Raw genomic sequence first — 26133 nt, forward strand, 5'->3', positions numbered from 1 at the left:
AGTTCCAAAATGTATCTGGTTTTTCCTAAAACATGAATTCAAAAAGTTGTAATCTTCTGAGTGCCGTGAAAAATAAAGTTTGGAATTCCAGTGAATATCCCCTTAATTGATTTGTCAGGATCTTAATGTTACATCTTTGTTTTGCTTCAAGTGTGTTTTACTTTTAAGTATTTCTTAAGAAGCAAGATTAAGGAATCCTAAGAAATTATTTTAAAGGGAATATATGACAGTGACTTTTGGTCTTTAAGGAAATAAAATTGAAATAGTGTGCTTGCAGGTCAAGGTAAAGTTTTGAGAATTGATTCTCCTACTTACAAAATTGCCTGTATGACTAATGACAGTTTTTAGAGTTCAGAATGTAAATAGTTTTAACAGTAGAAAATATATGAACCATATTAGGAAGAATAAAACCTAGGTGAAGTATTATATTTTGTCAATTCAGAGGTTGAAGTACAACTTCATCTGTACCTTTTGTTTAAGGAGCAGCATGTATATTTTATATTTCTCCGTATTTACTATGTGCCTAATTAACCTAGCATAAAAGAAATCTTATCATGGAAAAATTTTCAAATATAATTGAGAAGTGGTTGCCCTTTGGGGACCTTAAATACATGTAATGTTTTTTGTGTATCTAGGACAACTCATTTCGCAATTATTAAATATTTAGACCTGCTTTCTGTGGTAGGTAACTCTTAAGAAATTTCTCAAAACCATATAGTACCCCTTGAGACTATTTCAGACTGTCCTCTCCTGTTAGCAGTTGACTTGTTAACATCACTAAGCTTCTGTGTATTTGTGGTGGGCAAAAATCAAGACAGTACATTTAAAGCTGCATGTGAAATTGGAGATTGTTTATTATATATTATTAGTACCTCTGCTAGTTTACTAGGGCTGCCATAACATGCCACAGAACAGGAGGCATACAACCACAGAAGCTTATTTTCTCAAGATTCTCATAGTGAGGGGGAGAAATCATGTTGTCTAAAAATTAGCAATGATGTAAGAACAAAGTTTTAAAAAAACAACAAAAGAGTCTGGGAGCTAGAAATCCAAGATTGAGTTGTTAGCAAGGTTGGTTTTCTCCTGGGGCTGCTCTTGTTGGCTCGTAGGTGACTCTTTCCCATGTGTCTTCACATGGTGTTTTCTTCTGTCTTAATTTCCTCTTCTTATTAGGACATAGTTATATTGGATTCTGGCTCCACCCAAATGACTCTGCTTTATTCTTTCAAATCCTTATCTCCAGTTAGTCATATTCTGAGGTGCTAGAAATTAGGATTTTCACAAACATAAGAATTTTGAGGAGACAATTCAGTTCATAATACTATCTTTAAACTGAATCAGTTTTATAGTTGGTTTTTACACAAAAATAGAGAATTTTGAGATCCTTAACTCAGTAATCTTAACTTGTACTTTCATTTACTTCCTGGCTAGAGGAATTTATTTCTTGATGGGCAGTGTAAGGTTACTTGTCCTGATTAGGTTCTTAATAAGCAAGTACTGGAATTTCCCGAGGGATGTCTGAAAGATAGGATTAGCAAGATTGGTTTCTTCCTCATTATAAAAGTAATCTGACATATGCAAGTCAAATTACTGATTTTAAAAGTCCCCAATTTTTTATAAACAGTATTAGGACATTTCAGGTATGGAAAATGTCAGCCTTTTCTGTTGTTTTCCCTGTCCTGGAAACAGTGTTGTAAGCCTTCTTTTCTCAAAAGTATGTTCTACTGAATGCAAACTGTTCTTTAAAAAAGGATTGTGGGGGGCCTCCCCTGGTGGCGCAGCAGTTGAGGGCTGGGTTGCGAAGCTGTCCGCAGCCTCTGCAGCGCCGGTTCAATCCCTGCCTGCCGGGCGAGGGTCCCACATGGCGCGCAGACCTCTCCTGCCTCCTCTGCTCCCTGCTCTGGATCTGGTGAATTCTCTCACCCTCCCGCACTTCTGACTGTACCCAGTGCTTGTATAAATAAATATATCTTTAAAAAAAGAAAAAACAAAAAATAAAAATAAATAAATAAAAACTTTAAAAAAAAAAAAGGATTGTGGGAACCTCTGTGGCAAAAGGCTCACATAATAAAAATTCTGAAAATTCTTCCTATAAAGAAATCTTTTTATCTTTGTTAAAAACTAGTAATTTCCCAAAGATATATGATGAATGTAAAGTATCCGTTAACATCTTGTATAACCTACTTTGAGGGAAGTTTGCGCTTCAATAACCAGAAGAAATTCAGTGATAACACATCTCACCCCTTACCTTCCAGAAGCTTTTTGGCCCTCTGTGCTCATGTTTACTGAGCACACATAGTGTGCCTAACACAGTAATAGGCAGTTATTGTAGCTACATCAGTGGGAAAAATAAACCATTATGTTTATGTTTTAGGGGACTCCTCAGAATAATGTTTATGTTATACTAGCGAGTTTTCTAATGAGAGAAAGAATTAGCCTCAACAACTATTTATTTTTGTTAAAGATTTATTTATTTATGCATACAAGAACTGGGGTACAGGCCAGAGGTGTGGGGGGGTGAGAGGATTCACCAGAGACAGAGTGGGGAACAGAACAGGCAGATTGAAATACACTGCTGAGGGGAGCAGTGGGCGAGACAGGAGAGGTCTGCCATGCCATGTGGGTTGCGCCCCAGCCAGTGATCGAACTCCTGCTACAGTGGCTGCAGATCGCTTCATAGGTTGTGTCTTAACCCCTTGCGCCACCAGGGAGGCCCTCAACAACTATTTAAATACAATAGTATTTCCTTGTGTACTTTGGATCTCTGCAATACTTTTTTGCCCTGTATATAGTCTTCCCAGTGTGAGGACCTTTTGCACTTTGTATGACCTATGCTGGTTTTATGCTTCCCGTCTGGTTTTCATCTTCTTCCATTCCCAGCGAAATACAATGATAAGTGTAGATGTTCATAAAGATTTGCACTTTCCTGATATGGTAGGCGCTAACCAAGTGAAGCTAGTGAAATTTAAAGTTAAATTAATTGAAGTTAAATAAAATTCAGTGCCTCGGTTGTACTAATTTTCAAGTCTGTCAGGTTCTGTTTGCCAGAAAGGGGACATTACTGGCCATTTTTATTCTATGACAACACGTCCCCTTCTAAGAAAATGACAGTTTTTGCTCCAGTTGTTTGACCAGGGGCTTCCCGATCTTTGTTTTTTTTCTTCTCACTTGGTTCTAAGCTAGCATATTTTCCTTTACTGTTTCCTTCCCATGTGGCTACATTCAATTTGGTCAAGACCCTGCTACTTTCTTCTTAGAGGTACCTCCTTTCCTGATGGACACTTAACTTGAAGCCACCAATTAGCCTAGGACCCCTCTCTGGCTTTTGGTGCTGATTCTGGTAGTCATTTTTCCACCCCACTCAGTGTAATAGGGTTAGAGATAGACTACGCCACATGCCTTCCTGCCTCATTTCACTTCAGGCCATTGTATTTCATTAGATTAACTTGCAGTGGAGGGAATCTTCCCAAGGGTGGTACCTCAGCCTAGGTTGAGTATGATGAATTTGGTGAGGTTTAAGATAAGTCTTTCATTTGCACCTATTACTTGAATGATTATACTGTTCCATTATACTCTGAAAAGTATACTTCTCAGATAGTTGGTAAACTTTAAGTAATCTGAAAGTGTTTAAAGGTACTCTGAAAAGCTAGGATTTACATCCCCCAGCCCACCCCCAGTTGTGCAAGGGACAGATCATGGTCACCTTTCATTGGTAGGAAGCTGGGCAGTGAAGGAAGGAAAATAAAGATTTAAAAATCCTTTCTGTTAAAGTGTCAACCTAGTATATGATTAGTTTATTCCCTTGGGTTTCTCTTCCCTATCTTGAAAAATAGTCAGCTAGGTTTCACTTTAGAATGTTACCTTTTTGTGAATGCTTTTCCTGTGGAGGATTTTTTGTTATTAGCTTAGACACTCATATTCTTGTCCTTTGTTCTGACTCAAACTATAAAATGGCCTAAATAGGAAGTAGTACCCTTTTCACCTTCATCTGATTTCCATTTGGGAGACATTTTTCTTGGGTTAAATGTATCTCATCTACCTCTAGAACCGTAGATGTTTTGTCGTACATATCTACTTCAAGTGGTTGTCTTGGCAGAGGTGGACTAGACTGGTTGTTCCTTCTACTGAAGACCACTCAAAAAAGGCAGAACTAACAGTAACAGTGATGAACAGAAAATTACAGACTTCACTCTGATCTCTGTAAGACCCCACAGCAGCCCAGAAAAAGTCTTTTCCTCACTGATTGAAAATATTTATTTGGTGATGTGGAGACCATTTTAATAAGAATTTTGATGTCCCTAGCTATGTAAAGCTTTGCTAAGCTTTTGAGCAAATTCAGAGCAACAGAACTCAACAACTTGCTATGGGTGAAGCTTATACCTTGCGTGTTGAAGCATATGACATAAGGATTTCAACATTGCAGCCCAGCTATGGAATAGTTAAAATCTTTCTAGGGAAGATCGTCCTTGTTGATAAAAGAAATCTTTGTCTTTCCCCCCACTGCCACTTTGTTTGCTTAGGAACCTTATACCCACTGAGGTCAATGGTATTGTTTTGTCCAATAACATTTTGGGGTTTGAGCCTTTGTCCTAAGTTTGTGTTCTAGTTCCATTCAGAGAAAATGTGAATAGGGGACTCCCTGGTGGCCCAAGGGGTTAAGTACAGCACTATGAAGCAGTCTGCAGCCACTGCAGCACCAGTTTGATCCCGTGGCTGGACAGGGAGCTACCCATATGGCACAGCAGACCTCTCCTGACTCACCTGCTGCTCCCCTCAGCAGTGTATTTCAGTAGATCTGCCTGTTCTGTTCCTCACTCTGTCTGGTGAATCCTCTCCCCGCCTCCCCCACACACAAACCTCCCCCACACACACACCTCTAGCTTGTACCCCAGTTCTTATATGCATAAATAAATTTTTTAAAAAGACCCTTAAAAATGTGAATAAAACTATTCTGAAATTTTCTTCTTCAGCAAAATTATAGTAGTGACCTAGACATTCTCTGAGTGTCCTAAGAGGTCTGTAAGTCCTAATAGGTCTGTAAACTCATTTATACAAGTCTATTACTTAGCTGAGTTTGGGAATAAGATAGAAATCTTGATATTACTCAGTAATAAAGCCCACAATTTTTGTGATACATATTTGATAAGTTCTGTATACCTAGATGTGGAATCCAAATTGATAAGTACATTCTAGCAATAATCCTACTAAGAGTTCACATTTAAAAATTTTTAAATTGCTTCTCAGCCTTTTGGCTAATAAGATCAAGTGTAAAAATTTTTTAAGATGCTTCAGTTTTGTCACTTTAAAATTTTAATGGAGATTAAATTAGTTGTTTTCTGCATGAGTGATAGTTATTTCATATTGCTGAATTGCTTTTAATAGTTTGTCTGTAACTTCTAGGAGTTGGACGTTCAATGGAATCCAAACTGACATCTTTGGGAATTAGAACTTGTGGAGACTTGCAATATATGACCATGGCAAAACTCCAAAGAGAATTTGGTCCCAAAACAGGTCAGATGCTTTATAGGTTCTGCCGTGGTTTGGATGATAGACCAGTTCGAACTGAAAAAGAAAGAAAATCTGTTTCAGCTGAAATCAACTATGGAATAAGGTTTACACAGGTACTGATAACAGGTTTTACTTCATTCTTCATACTTCCACTTAGTCTATCTTTCCAATTAGACCATACACTCTTGAATTAAGTCTTCAAACTGTTGTTAGTTCCATAATTTGCACAAGGTTTGTTTTTAATAGATGGTTAGCTAGCAGGGAAGTAAATGATTTAATCTTGAAAGTTAAAATGCTTGACAAAAATAAGCATGTAGAAATAACATGGAAGTTTTTCTGTTTGTCTCTCTGTAGTCAAAAGAGGCAGAAGCTTTTCTTCTGAATCTTTCAGAAGAAATCCAACGACGGCTTGAAGCTGCTGGCATGAAGGGTAAACGCTTAACTCTCAAAATCATGGTACGAAAGCCAGGGGCTCCTGTAGAAACTGCAAAATTCGGAGGTCATGGAATTTGTGATAACATTGCCAGGTAAGCTGACCTTAAAGAGGATGTTAGATATCAATGTTTCAGTGTAGGTTATTAATAGAAACTGAAGGAGACCAGGGAATAATTTGAATAAAGATATGTAACTCTGGGGTTATTTGAGTCTGTGGTGCTAGCCTAAGCCCCAGGCCATTTGAATTCAGTCAGACAAGCAGGTGTGTAGCTGTAGGTCAATCTGGCAGTGTGCTCCCCACCTTGGCAACCTTTCCTTGGACTTGTCAGGCTGCTGACTTGAGTGATGAACAGAAAGACCCGTGCCCCAAAGGTAATTATGGACTTGATGAAAGGGTCCCTGAGGGAAATTTCAGTACAGTAATTAAGAAAGAGATTTTAATGACACAGTTGCTTCAGTTAAGTAGGTATAATTTCTATTGTGAAAATTTAAATCTTCATAGTCTGTGACAACAGACAGAAAACATTTTAAGACCCTTTTTTTATGTAAGGGCCACTAATTAAAACTTCATCTAAGATTTATGACTAATATGAAAAGTCTTAATTTAGTATGCCATTTTACGTTATTACATGGTACAATGCATTTAATTTATCTGTCAATCAGCCAGTGTTCTGAGGTATTTTTTCTACCCTAAAACCACATGAGAGGAATTCTAAAATCAAGTTTAAGGATTAGGTCATGGCAGCCACACACATTACTACATCTATGTATAGATAGTGCTATTGTTGTGAGTGCTAGGAAAAACTTCCCGTTTTATAATTAATACATTTGTTCACCATGAAAACAGGGATAATAAATTACACATTAAACATAATTTATAAAATATTTTTATGTAGTTGATAATTTTGAATATTTACCTGTTTTTTAATAAGTCTTAATTTTACCTATATCAACTAAATGGTAGTTAAATATTGTGTTATGGTCACTTCTTAAGGCCCTTGCTCAGAAATATAGTTATCTTTTTAAACATGATTTCTGTATGAAAATGGAATCCAATTTCTAAGACCTTTCTGTTTAAGGCCTAGAATTTTATTTGTTCAAGATGCATGGAAGGAATTGTCCAAAAATAATTTTTCTTTGGAAAGAGAACTGGTTAGTGGGCCTCCCTGGTGGCGCAGTGGTTGAGCACTGGGTTGCGAAGCTGCCCGCAGCCTCTGCAGCGCCGGTTCAATCCCCGGCTGCTCCCCGGCCACCGGAGGAGGGTCCTGCATAGAGCGCAGACCTCTCCTGCCGCCCGCTGCTCCCCTCAGCAGTGTACTTCGGTCCTTCTGCCTGCTCTGCTCCCCGCTCTGACTCTGGTGAAGTCTCTCACCCTCCTGCGCTTCTGACTGTACCCAGTGCTTGTATAAATCAATCAATCAATCAATCAATCAATCTTTTAAAAAAAAGAGAACTGGTGGCAATTTTCTCTGCCATGTATGCATTTTGAACTTACAGCTACTCAGCATTGTATGTTTTGTTTCATGTAGTGGTATCTAGGCACTCACTTTGTCTAATCTTAATTTTAAAAATTAGCCTTCATTTAATCTTTCTTAGGAAACACAGGCATTCTGAAAACCCAGTTACAATATTTAAAAATCGGGATAAATTATATTTTAACTTACCCCAATTCAAGGATAATACTCAGTTTTTGCTGATAAGCATTTATCTACTTGCTAGTGTTGGTATTCCTTTTTTATGCTAATTAAAAGAAAAGGTTTCATTATCAACATTTAAATATATACAAAAATACAAAAGGAATAGTATAGTGAACTCCCAGTGTCCCCATCACCTGATAGAATTGTCACCTGATTTTAACACTCAGCTCCCCTGGCACCATTCTTCCTTTTCTTCTCCCAGTTATTCTGTAGCAGATCTCAGGTACCATATCATTTCTTCCACAAATATTTTTTTTTAAAAGACTGATTGATTGATTGATTGAATTATACAAGCACTGGGTACAGTCAGAAGCGCGGGAGGGTGAGAGAATTCACCAGAGCCAGAGCAGGGAGCAGAGCAGGCAGAAGGACCGAAGTACACTGCTGAGGGGAGCAGCGGGCGGCAGGAGAGGTCTGCGTGCCATGTGGGACCCTCCTCCGGTGGCCGGGGAGCATCCGGGGATCGAACCGGCGCTGCAGAGGCTGCGGGCAGCTTCACAACCCGGCGCTCAACCGCTGCGCTACCGGGGAGGCCCACTTCCACAAATATTTTGGTTTTTATATCAAACAAGAATTCGTTGTTTAGTAAACATAGTAATTCAAAACTCTGCTGCTTATTGCTGGTAGGTAAGTGTATTTTGCCGTGTCGTTAAATTAATAATTTGGGATGAGACATGATGATGCAGAAAGAGCACATGGTTTATTGAAATAAGTGTAATTTTGTGTTTCCAAGATATAAATCAACTGTAAGGCATAAATTTAAGCCCTAACATTTTGGTGTACAGGATTGTTAACAATACTGACAGTATTTCCTGTGAGACAAATCTAGGCTGTGTCCCTCCTCCCCCCCATCACCCCTTTATGACTTAAAGTGAGCAGTGGATAATCTTTATATAAAAGGTTGTGAGAAAAAATGAAGACTGCATGAAAGAGATCACAAAACACAAGCTTATTTACTGTATGACTTTTTTTTAAATCTTTTTTTTTTTTACGATTTATTTATTTATACAAGCACTGGGTAAAGTCAGAAGCGCAGGAGGGTGAGAGAATTCACCAGAGACAGTGCGGGGAATAGAACAGGCAGACTGACGAAATACACTGCTGAGGGGAGCAGCGGGCGGCAGGAGAGGTCTGCGCACCATGTGGGACCCTCGCTGGTGGCCAGGGATTGAACCGGCGCTGCAGAGGCTACAGGCAGCTCCGCAGCCCAGCGCTCAACCGCTGCACCACCTGGGAGGCCCTACTGTATGACCTTTGACAGTAAAAGTTTGTGGCTCCCTGCTGTAGTCTAATGCCGCGTTGAGTAAATTGAGACGTGGTACTCCACATTCCATAATTCTGTAATCCGTAATTGTCCTTAATTGGATGTTGCATTGCAATCATGTGACTCAGATTCTCACATTGTAATACTGTAATAAAAATATGATTTTGAAGTTGCATGCCTAAGAGCGACCTGTAGATTCAGATCTGTGACTTTGTTATCACTTAGGAAACTTTTTCATAGAAATTTTCCTTTTGGGGAAAATACTTTCCCCTTGAAGTTCCTCTGTGCATATGCATTTTTAACATATATGTGCTTTCAGTTCCTTGCACTGTTCCTCCCCAACTCAAGTGCCATCCTTTTCAACATTTTAGTTTCTTCTATTTAAATCCTTATTTTTCACTGCCATTTCTAGATTTCAGCTTTGCACAATATTCACTGACTTTGTACTATAAAAGAGAGTGTTTCCCCTCTCTCTTCCATCATCTGTTGCTTTCTTCTCCTGTATGTGTATTTCCTTTGTCCTCAAGAGTCTTCAGTTTTGGGTTCAGTCACTAACTGTTATATTATTGTGTTTTGTACATACTTTTCATAGGAGGTCCCTGTTGTCCACTGTGATCACATTTCCTTTGCTGTTGAATTATTTTTTTCTGGAGTTAACTATATTTTGTTTGCTTTGCAAATTTGCACTGAGTTTACCACCAAACCTGCTATAATAGTGCATTTGAATACATCAGCCGTCTATTGGTTTCATCTCTTTCTTGGAGATTTCTTTCTTGTGAACCTCAGCCTTCTCCCATCAGGGTTAGTTTTAAGATATACTGCAAAATTGGAATCCTGGGATATCACGTCTCTATAATCTGTGTTAGATCTCTTGATTCCCAGAATCTTGATTCTCCTTTAATCTCATCTTGGTTACTGAAGTACGTCTTCTCATCTTTTACTGTCTTACTGAGAAAGAATACATAAGTGGAAGTTTTTTTGAACCTCCCCTCAATAGTTTTGCTTTCTCTTAAAGATTATATAACTTGGAGTTGGAAATCATTTTCTGAACCTCAAACTTTTGAAGTCTCCATAGTTACCTTTTTTTCCCCAGGATTAATATTAAGATTGTCTATTTTAAAGGACATTTGCTCTTTCTCACTGGAGTTTTCCAGGATCTTCTCTGGGGTTCTGGAATTTGTCTTTCTGCCTCCATACTTAGCCAGTACTAAAATTTTTATTTCTAACACTTCAAAACTCTGTTTTAAATACCTTATTTCACAGATGCAGTATTGTCTCTTAAAGATTCTTGTCCCATTATCAGTCTGTCATGAGTTCTCTTTCCCATTTCTGTTGCTGTCTTTTATATTAAAGATTTTCTTCAGGTATCTGTTCAGGTGTTCTTGACTGACTGTTCAAGTGATTTGCTAAAATGTTTGGAACCTCAGGACTTTTAGTGGGATGGATAGAACAGTGGGCTTCACTATATAGGTGAGTGGTTGGAGGGACCTGATCTTTGGTTGCCACAACCAAGTGTTAGTATCTGTAGTCTTTTCCAGTATGCTTGTCGGTTTTCCAGAATGAAACCCTCCAGTTTCCTACCTAGGGGGATGGGTGATGTAAAGATGGCAGCTCAAATCCTGGATACTCAGAAGAGGCAGTGTGGGTGAGAAAGGGTGTGTTTCTTCTGAGTGTGGTGCCTTACTTCACTTAACTGTCTGTGACATTCCTTAGCTTCTCTGTTGTTCCCATATGTAATAAGACTTCAGCAAAGGAGGAAGGAAATCTCTGAGAATTTACTTCTCGCTTATATTTTTAGTTTTGTTCTCTCCCCCTGCCTCCATACATATCTGACAGCTCTAATACTGAGCTTTTCTTAATGGGGCTACTACCGCAAGTCAATGCCTTGCTTCAGGCATTAAGTAGGTATTTGGTGACTTACCATTTATCAGTTTGCTTTTCATTATTTTAAATTATGATTAACATTTTCCCCCTACTTTTGTCTCCCCTCCCATTTTTGAGTCATACCTTATAAAAATGATTTTTCATTGGTGTAGTGGTGATTCAGAAAAAAGTGAAGATAAATACATGTTTAAAATGGTCCACTAAAAGATTTGCTTTTAAGTTAATCTGTATTTATCTGTGGAAAAAACATAAGGTAATTATAAGGTAACAAATCAATGGAAACATTTTGTAAATGGTTTCCTGCAAGAAATGAGTCCTTTCCTTGGATGTGAAAATATAAAATCCTCATGATATTGAAAAAAATAACAAATATAGATTGGGGCACCTAATAATGCTGGCAGGTTCTCTGTCCTTCAAGATTTCTTGAATATCTAAGGATCATATATTCTACTAGTCTCTGGGTTATATACAAGGAACAGCCATATTCCCTGTCATACATAACCCTTTACGCGTTGTTTTATTCATTTCTGGCTTTACTTCACATGTAAGTAGAGTCAAGAACCAAAACACAAAGGAATTAATCATTTCTATCTTGCAACCTAAAACTTGCCTTAGGAGCTGACACATTGCACTTCAATTCATGTTAGTTGGCAGTGTAATTAATGCTCGTATTTTTGCATGGCTTAACTAAAATAACTAAGAAATATTCTAACCCATTTTTAGTGGCTAGGTCTCTCGATTGATTTCTATCTTTTTTTTTAAAAGGTTTTATTTTATGTATGTAAGAACTGATGTGTAGGCCAGAAGTGTAGGGGGTGAGAAGATTCACCAGAGACACAGTGGGGAGTAGAACAGGCAGATCTTCTGAAATATACTGCCAAGGGGGGCAGTGGGCAAGACAGGAGAGTTCTCCTGTGCCCTATGTGGGTCAGCTCCCTGGCTGGAGACTTAACCCCTAAGCCACCAGGGAGGCGCCCTAGTTTTGAATCTTAAAGTCCCAATTATATATGATTTCTCCCTCACCCCCCACGACTGTCAGTGTAATAATTACTGGCTACCCAGAAGGATGACTGTCTCATGCATCTTAATATTTAATACTGAATTAAATTTTTTGTAAAGTTCATAACTTTTCTCAACTCTTTAAACAGTTCCATACTGAAGTGTACTGGAGAATACATATGGAATGTAACTTCTGTTCCTTACAGGACTGTAACTCTTGATCAGGCAACAGATAGTGCAAAAATCATTGGAAAAGCCACACTAAACATGTTTCATACAATGAAGCTAAATATATCGGATATGAGAGGGGTAAGTGTGCGACATTCTACACTTTCTGTGACATTTTTCTCATTTAAGGCTTTATCTGAGAATGTTAATAGAGGGTAGTGAGGAGTTCAGTATAGATTTTCAGCACCTTTGATACAGACTAGAAACTGAAAAACACTGCTTTCTCATCTCACCTGATCTTTTTTTTTCCTGAAAGCTCTATTTTTTTTTATTTACCTAAAATAATCTTATATCTTGAATTTTATAGTAATTGTGTTTTAACCAAACACTGGATCTTTCGTGTGTAGTCTTCCTTCCTGTTCCTCTGAAAATAGATGGGATCATTAGTGTGAACCTGCAAATAAGTCTTACACCTTTAATATCCTTCTTCATCAGAAATTTATTCTGATGTCTGATGATGAGCAAAAGCACATGAAGATGCCTTTGAGAAAGGCAAGAGGGCATCAAAAATTTAAAACCCTTCGTTTTCTTTCCTAAAGATTAACCTTTTAGGTTTGGTTGTATGTGTATACACGTATGTGAGTAAATAGAGATAATGATTTGGTCAGAGGGATTAAAAATTTATTACTAAGCCAGCCTTGATGAAAATTTCTTCTTAAAATACTGTTACAAGGTTTCGTAGTGGTGTAGGGGAGTAGTCATATGTACAGATACCTGCAGTTACCCACTGCCCTGCCTACTCACCATCCCTTATTTGAAAAATACTTCATTTAAAAAAAGTTACATGTAGGTTGCCAATCTGTCCCTACTTAAAAAATTTTTTAAATCTTGCTCTAAAAACCTTAGTTCTGAGCTTCAGTAGGATGTACTTTTTTTTTTGATTTTCTGATTTTGAAGAGATTACAGTATATATGGGTACAGTTGAATATTTAAGATTGAGGTGAAAAACTTGCTCACCAGCTAGGATGGAAGTAGTTTTTGTAATCATAGAAAGCTACTTGAGTACTTTCATGTAAAAAAAAAAAAAAAACCTTTTATTCTAAAAACAGGATCTAAAAATAGTAAAGTTTGATTAACTGGGAATTTTTCTAGTTTGGATTCATGTCTTTACCTTCTTTTTCTAGAAACATTCTTTTTTCTGGTTCTAGGTTGGGATTCAAGTGAATCAACTGGTTCCAACTAATTCCAATACTTCCGCCTGTCCCACTCGCCCATCAGTTCAGTCAAGCCACTTTTCTGCTGGATCACACTCTGTCCTTGATCTATTCCAAGTTCAAAAAGCTAAGAAATCCACAGAAGAGGAACACAAAGAAGGTCAGTTTTGTTCAGCAGTGTTTCTCATTTTGGTCCTGCTGATATCCTTAGGAAGGCAATAGCTCTCTAACAAAAAATTGTTCTGAATTATGAATCAAAATTTTACTTGCTATGGATTAGTTCATACCATCCCCCAAGATCTAAAGACTTCTTTGTTTTTCTATACTTTTCAGTGTTTCTAGCAGCTATGGACCTAGAAATATCATCTGCTTCTAGAACTTGCACTTTCTTGCCATCTTTTTCTACACATCTGACATCAAGTATCAGTCCTGTTACTAGCAAAGCCACTGAGTCTTCAGGGAAATGGAATGGTCTGCATCCTCCCATCAGTTTAAAATCAAGACTTAACCTGAGTATAGAGGTCCCATCACCTTCCCAGGTATATTTTTATAGTTCTAAGTATGACGTAAGTGCAAAAGTGGTCATACAATAGGAATGACTTATGAATTCCTTTATCAGTATAGCCAAGAAAGGGACACTTCTGCTGTTGAACACCAAGTGGGAAATTTCTGATTTTGGCAGGTTGAGAGATACCAGTGAAAGCCAGTTCTCTGTACTCAGTCAGCAGCCACTTTACCACCTCTTAATAGTGGTAATCACGTCCACTGAGCTCTCTAGTCAGCAATGCAGCCTTGCTGATCATTAGTAGAGGTGCCAAAGGTTTTTCTTGCAATATTTACAACCTGAATGATTTTCCTGACATAATTCAGTTGGTATGGACTGTAAATGTGGCATATTGCTGGGATTGAGTTTTCAGCTCAATTGGAGAAGTCAGTTTGTGTCCATTACTCCCCTCAAGTGGTAGGATACGGACTGATAATAGGGAAAGAGGCAATTTTGAGGCATATGTGAGTCCTAGTTTCTGATGAGTTACCCAAAAATAGTTGAGCTGGAAAGAAGAAACTTCTGACACAGGGCTTTTACCCAGTCCCAAAATTTGACATGTCATAGGCTTAGATCCCACTAAGATTTGAGCTTGACTAAGGCGCTACCTATAGTCTTCCAGTCCACGAAATTCAGAGTATAATTTGTACTTAGTGTTTCTCTGGAACTGGCTGCTGACATCATCTCCAAATTCCATGCCTTGCTACGCTGGTTTAAAATGAGAGATGGTTTTCCTGGCTTGGTATCTACCCCTTGTTTCATTACCACAGATGTTCAAACAGAAATTAAAGTTGTATTAACTCTTCCAACATCTTCTTTGAACATGCTTTAACTTTAGACTCTTGTATGTATGGTATTTTACAGCTTGATCAGTCTGTTTTAGAAGCACTTCCACCAGACCTCCGGGAACAAGTAGAGCAGGCTTGTGCTGTTCAGCAAGGAGAACCACATGGTGACAAAAAGAACGAACCAATAAATGGCTGTAGTGCAGGAATTTTGCCACAACCAGTTGGGACAGTTTTGTTGCAAATACCAGAACCTCAAGAATCTAACAGTGACACAGGAATTAATGTAATAGCCCTTCCAGCATTTTCACAGGCAAGTTAAATTTAGGGACCTTCCAGTTAAAATAGTCTCACCCATCATACTCCAGACATACCTCAGTTCCCTTTTCCTCTTGTACCCTCAACTCTCATTTAATGGGGGGGGAAGAGGTAGATTAGCCTATCCCTACACCATCTGCAGCAGGACATAGACTAAAAGACCAGCCTCTTGAGGCAACTGAGTAGAACAATGGGGGAATGAAGGAGGAGGCTATATAGTATGTGGGTGCTTCCACCCACAATACAACCTGCTGCTGTGCCATTGGTCAGAGCAGATGTTTGGGCCACTTTGCAGTAACACAATCAAAGCTTAAAAAAAAAAAAAAATTACACATCAGCCTGTTTTGGTTCTCAGTTTTAACTAGTGTTTCTTACCTTTAGTGTTTCTTACCTTCATTGTTCTGTAAGGGAAGAGTCAGTTTACTCTTAAATGTTATTTCTTTCTACCTTAAAATCTTGAGAATTAATGAGTTTTGATTTGAGGAACTAGATCCAAAAAGTGATTTGAAAACAATAAATTTTGTGAAAAATAAGACTGGGCTGTCAAAACTCTTGTTGGACTCTGAACCTTTTTTCTACTAGGTGGATCCTGAGGTGTTTGCTGCCCTTCCTGCTGAGCTTCAAAAAGAACTCAAAGCAGCTTATGATCAAAGACAAAGGCAGGGAGAGACCACCACTCATCAGCAGTCAGCAAGTGCATCTGGTAAGCCTTAGAAGTGACATGTAATAGTGAAGATGAGAAATGAAATCATTGTTCCATTGTAGTATAAATGGCCACAGTCTAGGCTGTTGGTCACATTAAGAGCTCTTTGTTTTGTGGGAACAGAACGAGTATACAATTCAGGTAAGTGTTGTCATAGTTCTCATTGTAGCTGTATCTTGACTTAGAAACACCATTCTTTTTTAAAAAAAAAAAGTACGACTAAGCCTGTATCCTTTAGGGTTCTGAACATGCATTACAAACACATTTACTATGTAGATAGTTCAGATCCTTGTGAGCACCACATTATAGAGAAGCAGCATTCCCAAGAATCAGGTTAGCATTGCAGAGATGCTTGGAACTTTAGAACCTGTACTATCACACACTGTCACTAAGACAGCCACCCAGTCTCGGCAGGGGGCGGGGGAGGAATGTCTTTGGGTAGCACAGGTTTTTTTCCCTCCCCAGACACGTGCTTAAAATCTTCTGTCCACCCTTTTAGTGCCAAAGAATTCATTACTTCAGCTTAAACCACCAGCGGTGAAAGAAAAGAAACGAAACAAGAAGAAAAATCCCATCAGTCCTCAAAAAAAGACTCAGAGTCCTTTGAAAAACAAGCTGCTTAATAGTCCTGCGAAAACTTTGCCAGGGGCCTGTGGGAGTCCCCAGAAGCTAATTGATGGGTTTCTGAGACACGATGGTCCTATTTCTGAGAAACCTCTGGTAATATACTTCATACTTTAAAATACTGACCTGTTATCAGTATATTTAACGTTATGTTAAATATAGCACAATTTTTTTTTTTTTTTTTTTTTTCTTAACAGGGAGAACGCTGTGCTTCCACTTCAGAGGTACCAAATCTTTCTGGTTTGCAGCCTGATTTGTCTGGCTCTGCTAAACCCCAAGCACCCAACTTAGCTGGAGCTGTGGAGTTCAGTGATGTGAAGACCTTGCTCAAAGAATGGATAACTACTATTTCAGGTTGGCTTGGCTGGTATAGATAGCCTTAGAGATGTAATGGCCCCGTGATTTGAAAACATGAACATTCAAGTATGGAAAATCACTTTCCAATAAGCTTACACCATCTAAATCCTACGTAACCTTTTGAATGCCGGATTTGGCTTTGAAAAGCTCCTTATTGCAGCCCATTCATTTGATAGTTGCAAATCAGTAGTATAATTGTCCTTCAAGAAGATACATCGATCTTCATTTGAAGTTTTTCCCCTTTCCTAGATCCAATGGAAGAAGACATTCTACAAGTTGTGAAGTACTGTACTGACCTAATAGAGGAAAAAGATTTGGAAAAGCTGGATCTAGTTATAAAATACATGAAAAGGTAACTTGCCAAAGGGGAAAAATGACATTGCAAAATCAAGGAGGCAAGGCACTGAGCAAATTTTATACTTTCTGGCAATACATTGTGTAATTACCCTTTATTTTGAATCCTGGAGAAACATGAACTGGGTAGTAAATAGTGCTGTTCCCCTTAGATGGTTTAAAACCGTGGTGTTCTGAAATTAGTCTTTCCTCATATTTCTCTTCCTTTCCCACCTTTAGGTTGATGCAGCAGTCGGTGGAATCAGTTTGGAATATGGCATTTGACTTTATTCTTGACAATGTTCAGGTGGTTTTACAACAAACTTATGGAAGCACATTAAAAGTCACATAAATATTACCAGGGAGCCTGGTGCTCTCTGCTAGCTGTGCCATAAGTGCTTGTGAGGTATTTGCAAAGTGCATGATAGTAATGCTGAGTTTTATAATTTTAAGCAAGTGTTTTTGTACATTTCTTTTCAATAAGTGCCAAATTTGTCAGTATTGCATGTAAATAATTGTGTTAATTCTTTTACTGTAGTATAGATTCTATTTACAAAATGTTTGTTTATAAAGTTTTATGGATTTTTACAGTGAAGTGTTTACAGTTGTTTAATAAAGAACTGTATGTATATTTTGTACAGGGTCTTTTTTTTGTGAATCTTTCAAAACTTTAGAACCAAATCCTGAACTATTTATATTATACTTACTGTTACAGGCTCCATGCTGAGCTCTGAATTCCTGAGAGGTCCCAGTCTGGGATTCTACTTGTTCTAAGTAATCTCATCCCCAAGCATGAACACAGGAACATGTTGAGAAAATCTTCTTTACTTCTTCCAAATGGAGGAAATTTACATATTTGAATTAGAATACACACACAATTGAAGTCTTTCCTCAAAGAAGTGCTCTCTTTGCCTCTACTGGCCCTTGAGAAACTTTAATGTATATTTTTCTATACTATTTTATCCCCTAATACTTTATAATTCTATGCCAGTGAATACTTGGGAACATTTTCCTCAAATACCCCACACTGACTTCAATACTGTGCTATATAAATAGTCAGGTATTAGAGATCTGTTATAAGAATATTAACGCTAATGGATTTCTTACCTTGGGGGAAGGAGTTTATATGCTCATGTGGATCCACTTACCACATCCTTCAGAAAAATCATAAAACTACATTCAGATTATTACAAATAAATCATTTTGATGTCTCCACAACTTCTAAGCCCAAATTATTCACTGCTGATTGATTGTCTCATCAGAAAATGTGTGCATGATAGGATATCTAGGACAAAATAGACCAGTATATTAAAAACCCCTAGTGTTGTTAACATGTTCTAGTCCACAAGGTATGGATAATAAAATAGTTCTTGTCCTTTACAAGAGCTAAACCAAGGATGGTGAGTCATGAGTGAGAAGCTATTCTACCATGGAGGCCTAACAGAGCTGACTGGTGAATGTCTGTTTTCTTTATTGGTAGTTAAGAATTGTGCTGATTACAGTGGACTCTCATGACTACACAAGCAGTAAATAGCCAGCTATGCTTTACACCATGGTTTCACACAAAGCAGATAAATATATCAGAATGCCTAATTTTCTACTTTTAAAAATTCCTAAGGGCATATGGCAGAATGCCCCACCCCCCACAAAAAAAAAAATTTCACTGTGAGAAAGATATGCATAAATAAAGAAGTTACTTCTTACATCAAAAAAGTCCCAAGAATCACAAAATCTGCAGAAGCTTGGTTAATCAAATACTGCAGTACTGATTTAATCAGTATAAAATTGAAAGAACTTTAGATCTGTAATAAAAATCCAAATTTGGGGAAGGGCAAACTTTAAAACAGCAGCCAGTAGAGAAGGGTGGGGATAGGAGTTGGGTGAGTGAACAGGCACGTTGGAACTGTGGGGACATGTAATCGACCACTGTCAAACCAGTGTAAGTTTCTTGGTTTCTCATGGAAAACATTTATACACCTATTTTTTTCCTTCCATACTTAAGTTCATCAGTGTCCAGATACATCCATTCCATTTTGTCTTGTTTTTGTTGGTGATAACACAATATTGCAGTTACTCCATTTCCTGCTGCAGGTGGAAAAATTAGATGATTTCAAATACTTTCTTCAGCTCCACAATAAGCTGCCAGTCACTCTTCTGCATTTCATCTCTAAACCAGTCTTTGAGGGCATCAATGGACTGGCGACTGATCTGCAGGAAGCACAAACAGTAAACAATGTATCAAGTGCCAAAGAAAAAGCATGTGGCCCTTTTAGTCTGTTCTTAGGTAGATTAATAACCTGCCTGCCATTTTGGGAAGCAGAATAATCAACACTCTATTAAGGGAGACAAGACTATCCTCCACATTAAATCCTAACCAAAAAAAAACAAGACCCATTTGGTTCCTGAAGTTCTAACTGCAGCCCTTGGAACTCTTACATAAAGGAAACCAGAGAAGACCTCCTCTTTATTAAAATACTGGATTGTTGGGAAAGTCACGATGCATTTTTACATAGAAAACATGACTTTTCCAACAACCCAACTGTTCGGTTTTGCTAAGATACTTACCTTACTGACGAGAATGTCTGTAGCTTCAAAATGCCTTCCATACATTTTGGGAGATTCACCAGGGATAGGTTCTATCTTGACACAGACCTCCTGTCCTTTTTTTGCAACATCCACTTGTTTATGGTTTATTTCAATACTTGTTACTATTCCAATGTCAACAAACTATAAAATAAAAACAAACTATAAAGTATACAGAGGAATCATGCCAGTAACAGGTGCCATCACTGGAAAGCTGAAATAAAAACTTGAGCAGAAGTGTCTTTAAGATCTTAGCTCTGTGACCCCCATTACTAAGGATCTCCACAGTGTCACCTTCTCATTGGTAAACTACATGCCTTCTGGCCTTCATAAGCTGGCTGCACGGACAACAGAAGATGACTAACTGTTCTGGAAAACTTTGAAAATGTTCTATCAACCCACTGCAGTTTGCTATTTCTGCATGACTCCCACATAACAGGTGCATGTTCATTGGGAACAGCAGCCATAAAGGTTCTGTATCAACAATTAGCCAGGAGAGTGGTCAGTGATGAACAAGGGAGGAGAAGCAGCAGGGATGAAGTCAGGGAGGCAACTGGGGACACGCGGGGCCTTGAAGGACACAGTATGAACCACTGCATTTCATTCTGGGGAAAAGAAGTTTGGGCAAGCGAATGATCGGATTTCACTTAGAGTCTGAGCAGGAGGAAAAAAAAAAAACACTACTGCTTGTGGCATGAAGAAACATAGTAAATGAAAACAGGTGAGTAGAGTTTGACTAAAACCTCACAGAAGATAATTTCTGCAAATAAATGGTCTAGCTCAATCCACTGAGAGGTACAGACGCAGTATGAGCCAGTGCTCAGATGATGTCCAAGCACCTTTTCCCACTGGAGGCAGGGGAGTAGCCGCTGAGTCTGGGGCATGTCACTACGCCAGAAAGGAATAAAGTGCCCCAGGTGCTGTGACACATACCAGCTGGCTTGAATGGCTTCCCACTAACTGGATAATTTTGGTATCAAAAATACTGGTAATAGACCTAGTACATCAAATTTTTAAGAAAACAATGAATATATAAGATAATGAGAAAGGACAGGGAGGAATATTTATAGAACGGGAGAGGAAATCAGTTTTGCAACCTTTTATGTAATAACTGACTTAAACAAGGATTGCCAAAGATTACTAAGCCTTTCGGATGAAAGTTGTTGAGTAACAGGATATGCACAAGGGCTCAAAGTCCCCTTACAGATGAGTAATTACAAAGGGGGAAAGATCTGTCTCTTAGGAAAACCACCTGTATGTCCTGTACAGAACACGGGAAGCACCTACATATACAAGTCTTTTCCAATATACGGGTTACTTTCACCAGTATCTTGTCATGAGAAAACAAATACAAGATGAGAAATAACCTGTGAACAGGTTATGTTCTGAACTCTTAAAAATGGAAAGAGGACTATTCCTGATAGAAAAACCAAAATAACCAAATACAATGCATCTTTCAGGGACCTGAGGCCAAGTTAAGGAGGTGGAATTATTAAAAACATTTTGGGGAGAAGTGATGAAATGTGAGGACCATTAAGTATATGATGTTATCAAGTGAATACTGTTAGATATGCTAATCTAGAAGGGAATGTGAGTGCTTTGAAGTTTCAAAACGTTTAAATGGCAACAATTTAAAGTAATTTGCAACTTTCACTAGAGATTTGAATCACTGATATCAGATGCTAAAAATCAACATTGAGGAACACTGGTATTTAGCCATACCGAGGTATAAATTACAAGTGATGGGCTTTCCTGGATTTAAATTTTTGTTTGTCACCACTATTAGACTCCCATTTGCTGCTTTGAGAGAGGACAGATTTTAAAAAATACAACAGGAACTTACATTTTTGCTAGGGACACACATGGGTGTCCCCTGTTTCACCTGACCAGCTTCCACAGTCACTCCCATCACAATTGGATCTCGAGAATTGAAAATAAACTGAGGAAGGATTTTCATCTTGCAGGGAAATACTGCTATATGCCTAAAAGGAAAAAAGAAAATCCAAGAATTTTTAAGCTTAAAAATCACTAAAAACAAGTACAGGTGACTATGAGGCGTTTCCTGTTAGATAACAGCAGCTTTCGTCCCTGGGCCCAGGAGACCAACAAGGATGATGCAGACACCTCAGAGGTAGGTGCTACAGATCATGGCTACCTTCATGTGTTGCTTCATTTTCTCTTCATCATCTCCCCACCCCTCTTTCCATACAGGAGTGTTTTTGTACCCACAATCAAAGATCTGAGTCTTTGCCTTGAAGATAGAACTTTTACAAAACCTGTCAGAAATATGACAGTGTGACACGCATGTAATCTATTCTGGGGGCCATAGAAATGCCATGCCATATCCTCCTTTCCTCACCATGTTCCCAAATAGGTTATTCAAAAGGCCACTATGTCCCTTTTAGCAAATGCTTAAAGTGCTTTTAAGGTCCTAGCAGCCTTCCTAATCAAATCTAAGTCTTTTTCACATTCCATGTCCTAAAGTAAATCCCAATCTACAGCCCATTATTTACCAGTGGCTCTACTTTTAAAATAGAGCCCAAATGGAGCCATCACTTCCCACAATGCTTCTGGCCTGACCCACCATTACATTCTGCCTGGACTATGGGACCCTCCTGATAGGCTCTTCTCACCAATTTCTTAACATACTCTCAGTCCTGCCAACTTCTCTGACCTCATTTCTTATCTTTCACCAATTTCACCATGTGAACCCATCTCTATTTGCCAGGAGTGCGCTTCTGCCTGGATACCCCAAACATGTGTGGATGGCTCACTTCATGCCCCTCTGTTATCTCTACTCCAATGATAGCCCTATGGAGATGAGCTGTTGCCTCCAACCACAAGATTTACTGTTCTCTCTTTATCTAGGAGAGCCAGACTGCTCTGCTTCTCATGTGTTTATTGCTTGTCTCTCCTCTGAATTCCAAGAGGAGGGACCTGCTTGGGATCACTGCTGACTCCTGCAGTACCTGCAGCAGTGCCTGTACTAGGCACTCATGAGGTTTGCTAGGGAAAAGAACTTCCCTTCCATGGAATGTCTCACCTCATTTCCCAATATTCCACTCTAATTCTGTTACTTTCCTCTTATGCAATTCCAGATAAGAAACTCCAGCAAGATAAAGCCCACAGATGTAGTAGCGACTCACCAACTGACACCTGGTGCTACCAAATTGAAAATTAAAAAAAAAAAAAAAAAAACAAGATTACAGACAGGACATTCCCATACTGCTGGAATGTCTCAGTTGTACAGGACTTGTAGTTTATAACACTCCACTTCAGGATGCAGCTGCTGGTACATGAGCAAATTCCCTGCTTCTGCTGTCTACATACTGTTCTAGTATTTGGTAATTCTCAAATCAACTTCATTTTCAAAGATCCAGAGTCAGTAAAATCACCTACTTACTTAAATTCTTCTTGTTTCTGTTTCTTGTAGTCTTGTCTGTACTTTGTAAAGGCATCAAACAAATGATAAATAATTTCTGCACTAAAGATTCTAACTCCTAAACTATCAGCCATTTCTTGTGCATCTCGTTCAATTCTCACATCAAAGGCCAAAATTACTGCGTACCTGAAAGGTCAAAACACAAAGGTCATTCAATGAAAAATGGATCATTCATTCAACTGTCATAAAGGATAGTTCTACAAAAATAGGTGAGTAATATACAAGTCTTCAGAGCAGAAGAGAAATTACTTACTGAGGATCATGTTCCAACATCACCGAGGCCTTCATAACATCTTTTTTATGGACAGGGCCAATGTTAATGCCTGCATACTGTAAAAAAGAGTTTCCAAATTTAACTGCCTGTGTCAGGTAACAGAATCAGCACCACAAACCATGACAACCAGTGACTGGTGGAGTTGGGTAGGAATACTTACGGGCACTTCTGATGTTTTCAAAAATTCCAGCAGAGCTTCCAGAGACCCCAATGTAGATGCCTGGACATAAACTCCTTTTTCTTCTAATTTGATAGCATTTAGTGTTTGCTTTAACTCGTGGATTAATTCATCCTTGAAAAGAAATTAAATTTGACAAAGGCTGTAATCACACCTCTATCCAGCTGCTGACTAGAATTAAGCTATATTTTTTCTCTTTTTGATTAAGTACTCATCTGAAAATACAAAACAAAGGCTAAGAACGAGTAAAGCATAGCAGAACCCGTGCTTGTATGGAGAGATTCAGGACCTTTATCTGAGCCGAGCCTCATTTCACCTTTAGACAAAGGTTTACTAACATTAAAATATGCTGATGTGTAGGCAGAATGAAGTAATTAAAATCACTGAAAAGCTAAAAGGATTGCAGAAACATAATGTGTTGCGGTAGCCTAAAGGCTCTGTCTTAACGATGAAATGCCCTACCTAATTCCATGATCTGAGCATCCCTTTTCTCCACCACTACTGCTCTGGAGATGGAACAGAGATTGTAACCACAGATGATGCCACTAAAGCAAAAGCTCATGCCATACTCAGGATGTCACAGAGACATCTGTCCTATTCTCACTGGCCCCATGGGGGCAAGTTCCCTGATGGCAGTGACCTGGTATTGCCTAAATAATAATGGTGGTCCCAGACACTAGATCAGCCATGTGCTGAGATCTTCCTCTATTTGGCAAGTGAGCAAGTAAACTACGGTCCATAGTGTGCTTTTGTGAAACTACAATGGACTCATGGTCACGTGCTCCCATAAATAGACTTTAAAATGACTCCTAGTGCCTAATTAGATTCTCTTTATTTCTGTCTAAATATTAAGGTATTCATGATCAAACTTCTACCTTCTGATTTCATTTTTTATTTAAATAAAAGGCATACTTCAAAATTCCAATGTCTGTACCAATTCATGTAACTGTACAAACTGAAGTAATTTAAGAGCACCATCTTATTTTGCTACAAGGTCACCAGATAAGGCTTCGCAAAGACAAAGGTACCCATTTTATTCACCATTGCTAATGTGTACCCTCTGACACAAGGCAGAACTCAAATAGTTTTGGAGGGGAAAAAAATAATAAAATAACTTACTTTAAGAACTGGAATTTCATCTTCTTTATAAGCCACCAGGAGGGGTAAGCCAGCCAATGTTTTCTCCAGGTCTTTTCCAAGTATCTTCACCCCCTGAGCTGCTTCCACTTCTTTATGTTTTTCATACTGGTTCTACAGAGTTCAAAAAATTTTTGTTATATTTATTTGGTAAATGATTAGCAGTAGTAGATAACTGATATAAGACAGTATTTTCATGACCTTGGAGGTAGAGAAACATTTCTTTAACTAGACACAAAAAGCAATAATCTCAAAAGACTACTAAATTCAATATTAAAAGTAAGTATTTGTTTCTCAAGGCATCATAGAAAAGGTAAGAGAGGATGTTGCAGTACAAATAACAAGGAATTAGTATCCTGGCTAGATAAAACACTCTTTTAAATCTAAAATAAAGACTGTCAATGCCAGTGCCTCCTTGGTGGCACAGGGGTTAAAGTCTCAGCGCTATCAAGTTATTGCCAGCCCCTGCGGCATGAGTTCGATCCCCGGCCAGGGAGCTAACGCACATGGCACAGCAGACCTCTCCTGTCTCGCTCACTGCTCCCCTCAGCAAGTGTATTTCAGTAAAAATCTGCCTGTTCTACTCCCCACTCTTTTCTCTGTTGAATCCTCTCACCCTCTACACCTATCTCTAGCCTGTACCCCAGTTCTTACATGCATAAATAAAAATGAATATTTAAAGGAAAAAAAAAAAAAGACTGACAATACCACAGCAAAATTGGAATTTCACAAAGGAGTGATTTAAATGACCAAAAACATAAAATAATGACCAATCATATTTCAAGCAGGCAAGTGCAAACATTAACAGCAATGAGCTACACACTCACCAATAAGGCAAATTTAAAAACTTCTGGCATCAAAGAGCTGATGAAGATGTGAAATAATAACTCTAAAACTACAGTTCAAAGTGTAACTTGTTATATTCACAAAGGACAACAGAGTGGCCTTATCTAATAAGGCTCAAGATAAGCATAAGTAACAACTCAGTAATTCACTCCTGTGTACACACTCTGGAGAAAACTGTACAACTGCTCCAGGAGATAATACAATGAAGTTCAATGGAATAGGACTGTCAGTAATAACAAAAATTTAACAAGTGGAGACAGCCTACACTTTCCATCAATAAGAGAATAAAGAGAATAACCCGTAAGATTCATGCAATGGAATACCACACAACAAAAATGAATAGTTATATGCAACAAAATTGACAAATCTTAAAATTATTTTTTGACGGAAGAAGTCAGATACAAAGGAACACTATGATATCCATACATATTTTTATGGGTACACTCTCAGGTATTGTAACTAATTTTAAAAAGCAAGGATATTAGTAAACTGCCATAAAAATATGGCATAGTTAACTTTTACAGAGGGAGCTAAGATCAAGAAGAGGCATGAAGACAACTGTGGGGTGTTAGCATTGTTCTCATTTTCTACCTAATTGTCTGCACTTCCTAAAAATGTGTTAAAGTTATCCTCTATGTTTTTAGTATGTTACTGTACGAATTTTTGATTTCAAAGAATTATTAATGATAAACCAGTTAATAAAGAACCAGAACAATATAATCTTTGGGCCTCCCTGGTGGCGCAGGCGGTTGAGTGCCGCACTGTGAAGCTGTTCGCAGCCTCTGCACCGCAGGTTCGATCCCGGTCGGCCAGTGAGAATCCCACATGGCACGGCAGATC

General features: G+C 38.4%; 2 protein-coding genes across 4 annotated transcripts in view; one reads left to right on the forward strand and one right to left on the reverse strand.

Moving 5' to 3' along the window:
• Nucleotides 1-17185, forward strand: part of REV1 (REV1 DNA directed polymerase) — a gene marked incomplete at both ends in the record, with an annotated part of 57217 nt that extends 40032 nt beyond the window's left edge. For all 3 annotated transcript variants that reach the window (XM_084235442.1, XM_084235441.1, XM_084235443.1), the window contains 11 exons: nucleotides 5401-5621; nucleotides 5863-6035; nucleotides 11994-12096; nucleotides 13164-13329; nucleotides 13503-13708; nucleotides 14578-14811; nucleotides 15399-15519; nucleotides 16019-16239; nucleotides 16341-16497; nucleotides 16750-16852; nucleotides 17074-17185. In XM_084235442.1, coding sequence (XP_084091568.1) covers nucleotides 5401-5621; nucleotides 5863-6035; nucleotides 11994-12096; nucleotides 13164-13329; nucleotides 13503-13708; nucleotides 14578-14811; nucleotides 15399-15519; nucleotides 16019-16239; nucleotides 16341-16497; nucleotides 16750-16852; nucleotides 17074-17185 — 1817 coding nt within the window. The remainder of the gene's footprint in view (nucleotides 1-5400; nucleotides 5622-5862; nucleotides 6036-11993; nucleotides 12097-13163; nucleotides 13330-13502; nucleotides 13709-14577; nucleotides 14812-15398; nucleotides 15520-16018; nucleotides 16240-16340; nucleotides 16498-16749; nucleotides 16853-17073) is intronic.
• A 1748-nt stretch (nucleotides 17186-18933) lies between these two features.
• EIF5B (eukaryotic translation initiation factor 5B) overlaps nucleotides 18934-26133 on the reverse strand; it is a gene marked incomplete at its 3' end in the record, with an annotated part of 60454 nt that continues 53254 nt past the window's right edge. Inside the window, exons 18-24 of the mRNA XM_084235042.1 lie at nucleotides 24430-24561; nucleotides 23293-23424; nucleotides 23112-23188; nucleotides 22820-22984; nucleotides 21260-21398; nucleotides 19399-19560; nucleotides 18934-19041 (exon numbers count right to left, since the gene is read on the reverse strand). Coding sequence (XP_084091168.1) covers nucleotides 18934-19041; nucleotides 19399-19560; nucleotides 21260-21398; nucleotides 22820-22984; nucleotides 23112-23188; nucleotides 23293-23424; nucleotides 24430-24561 — 915 coding nt within the window. The remainder of the gene's footprint in view (nucleotides 19042-19398; nucleotides 19561-21259; nucleotides 21399-22819; nucleotides 22985-23111; nucleotides 23189-23292; nucleotides 23425-24429; nucleotides 24562-26133) is intronic.

Source organism: Talpa europaea (genome assembly GCF_964194135.1).
Source record: "Talpa europaea genome assembly, chromosome: 6".
NCBI lineage: Eukaryota > Metazoa > Chordata > Mammalia > Eulipotyphla > Talpidae > Talpa > Talpa europaea.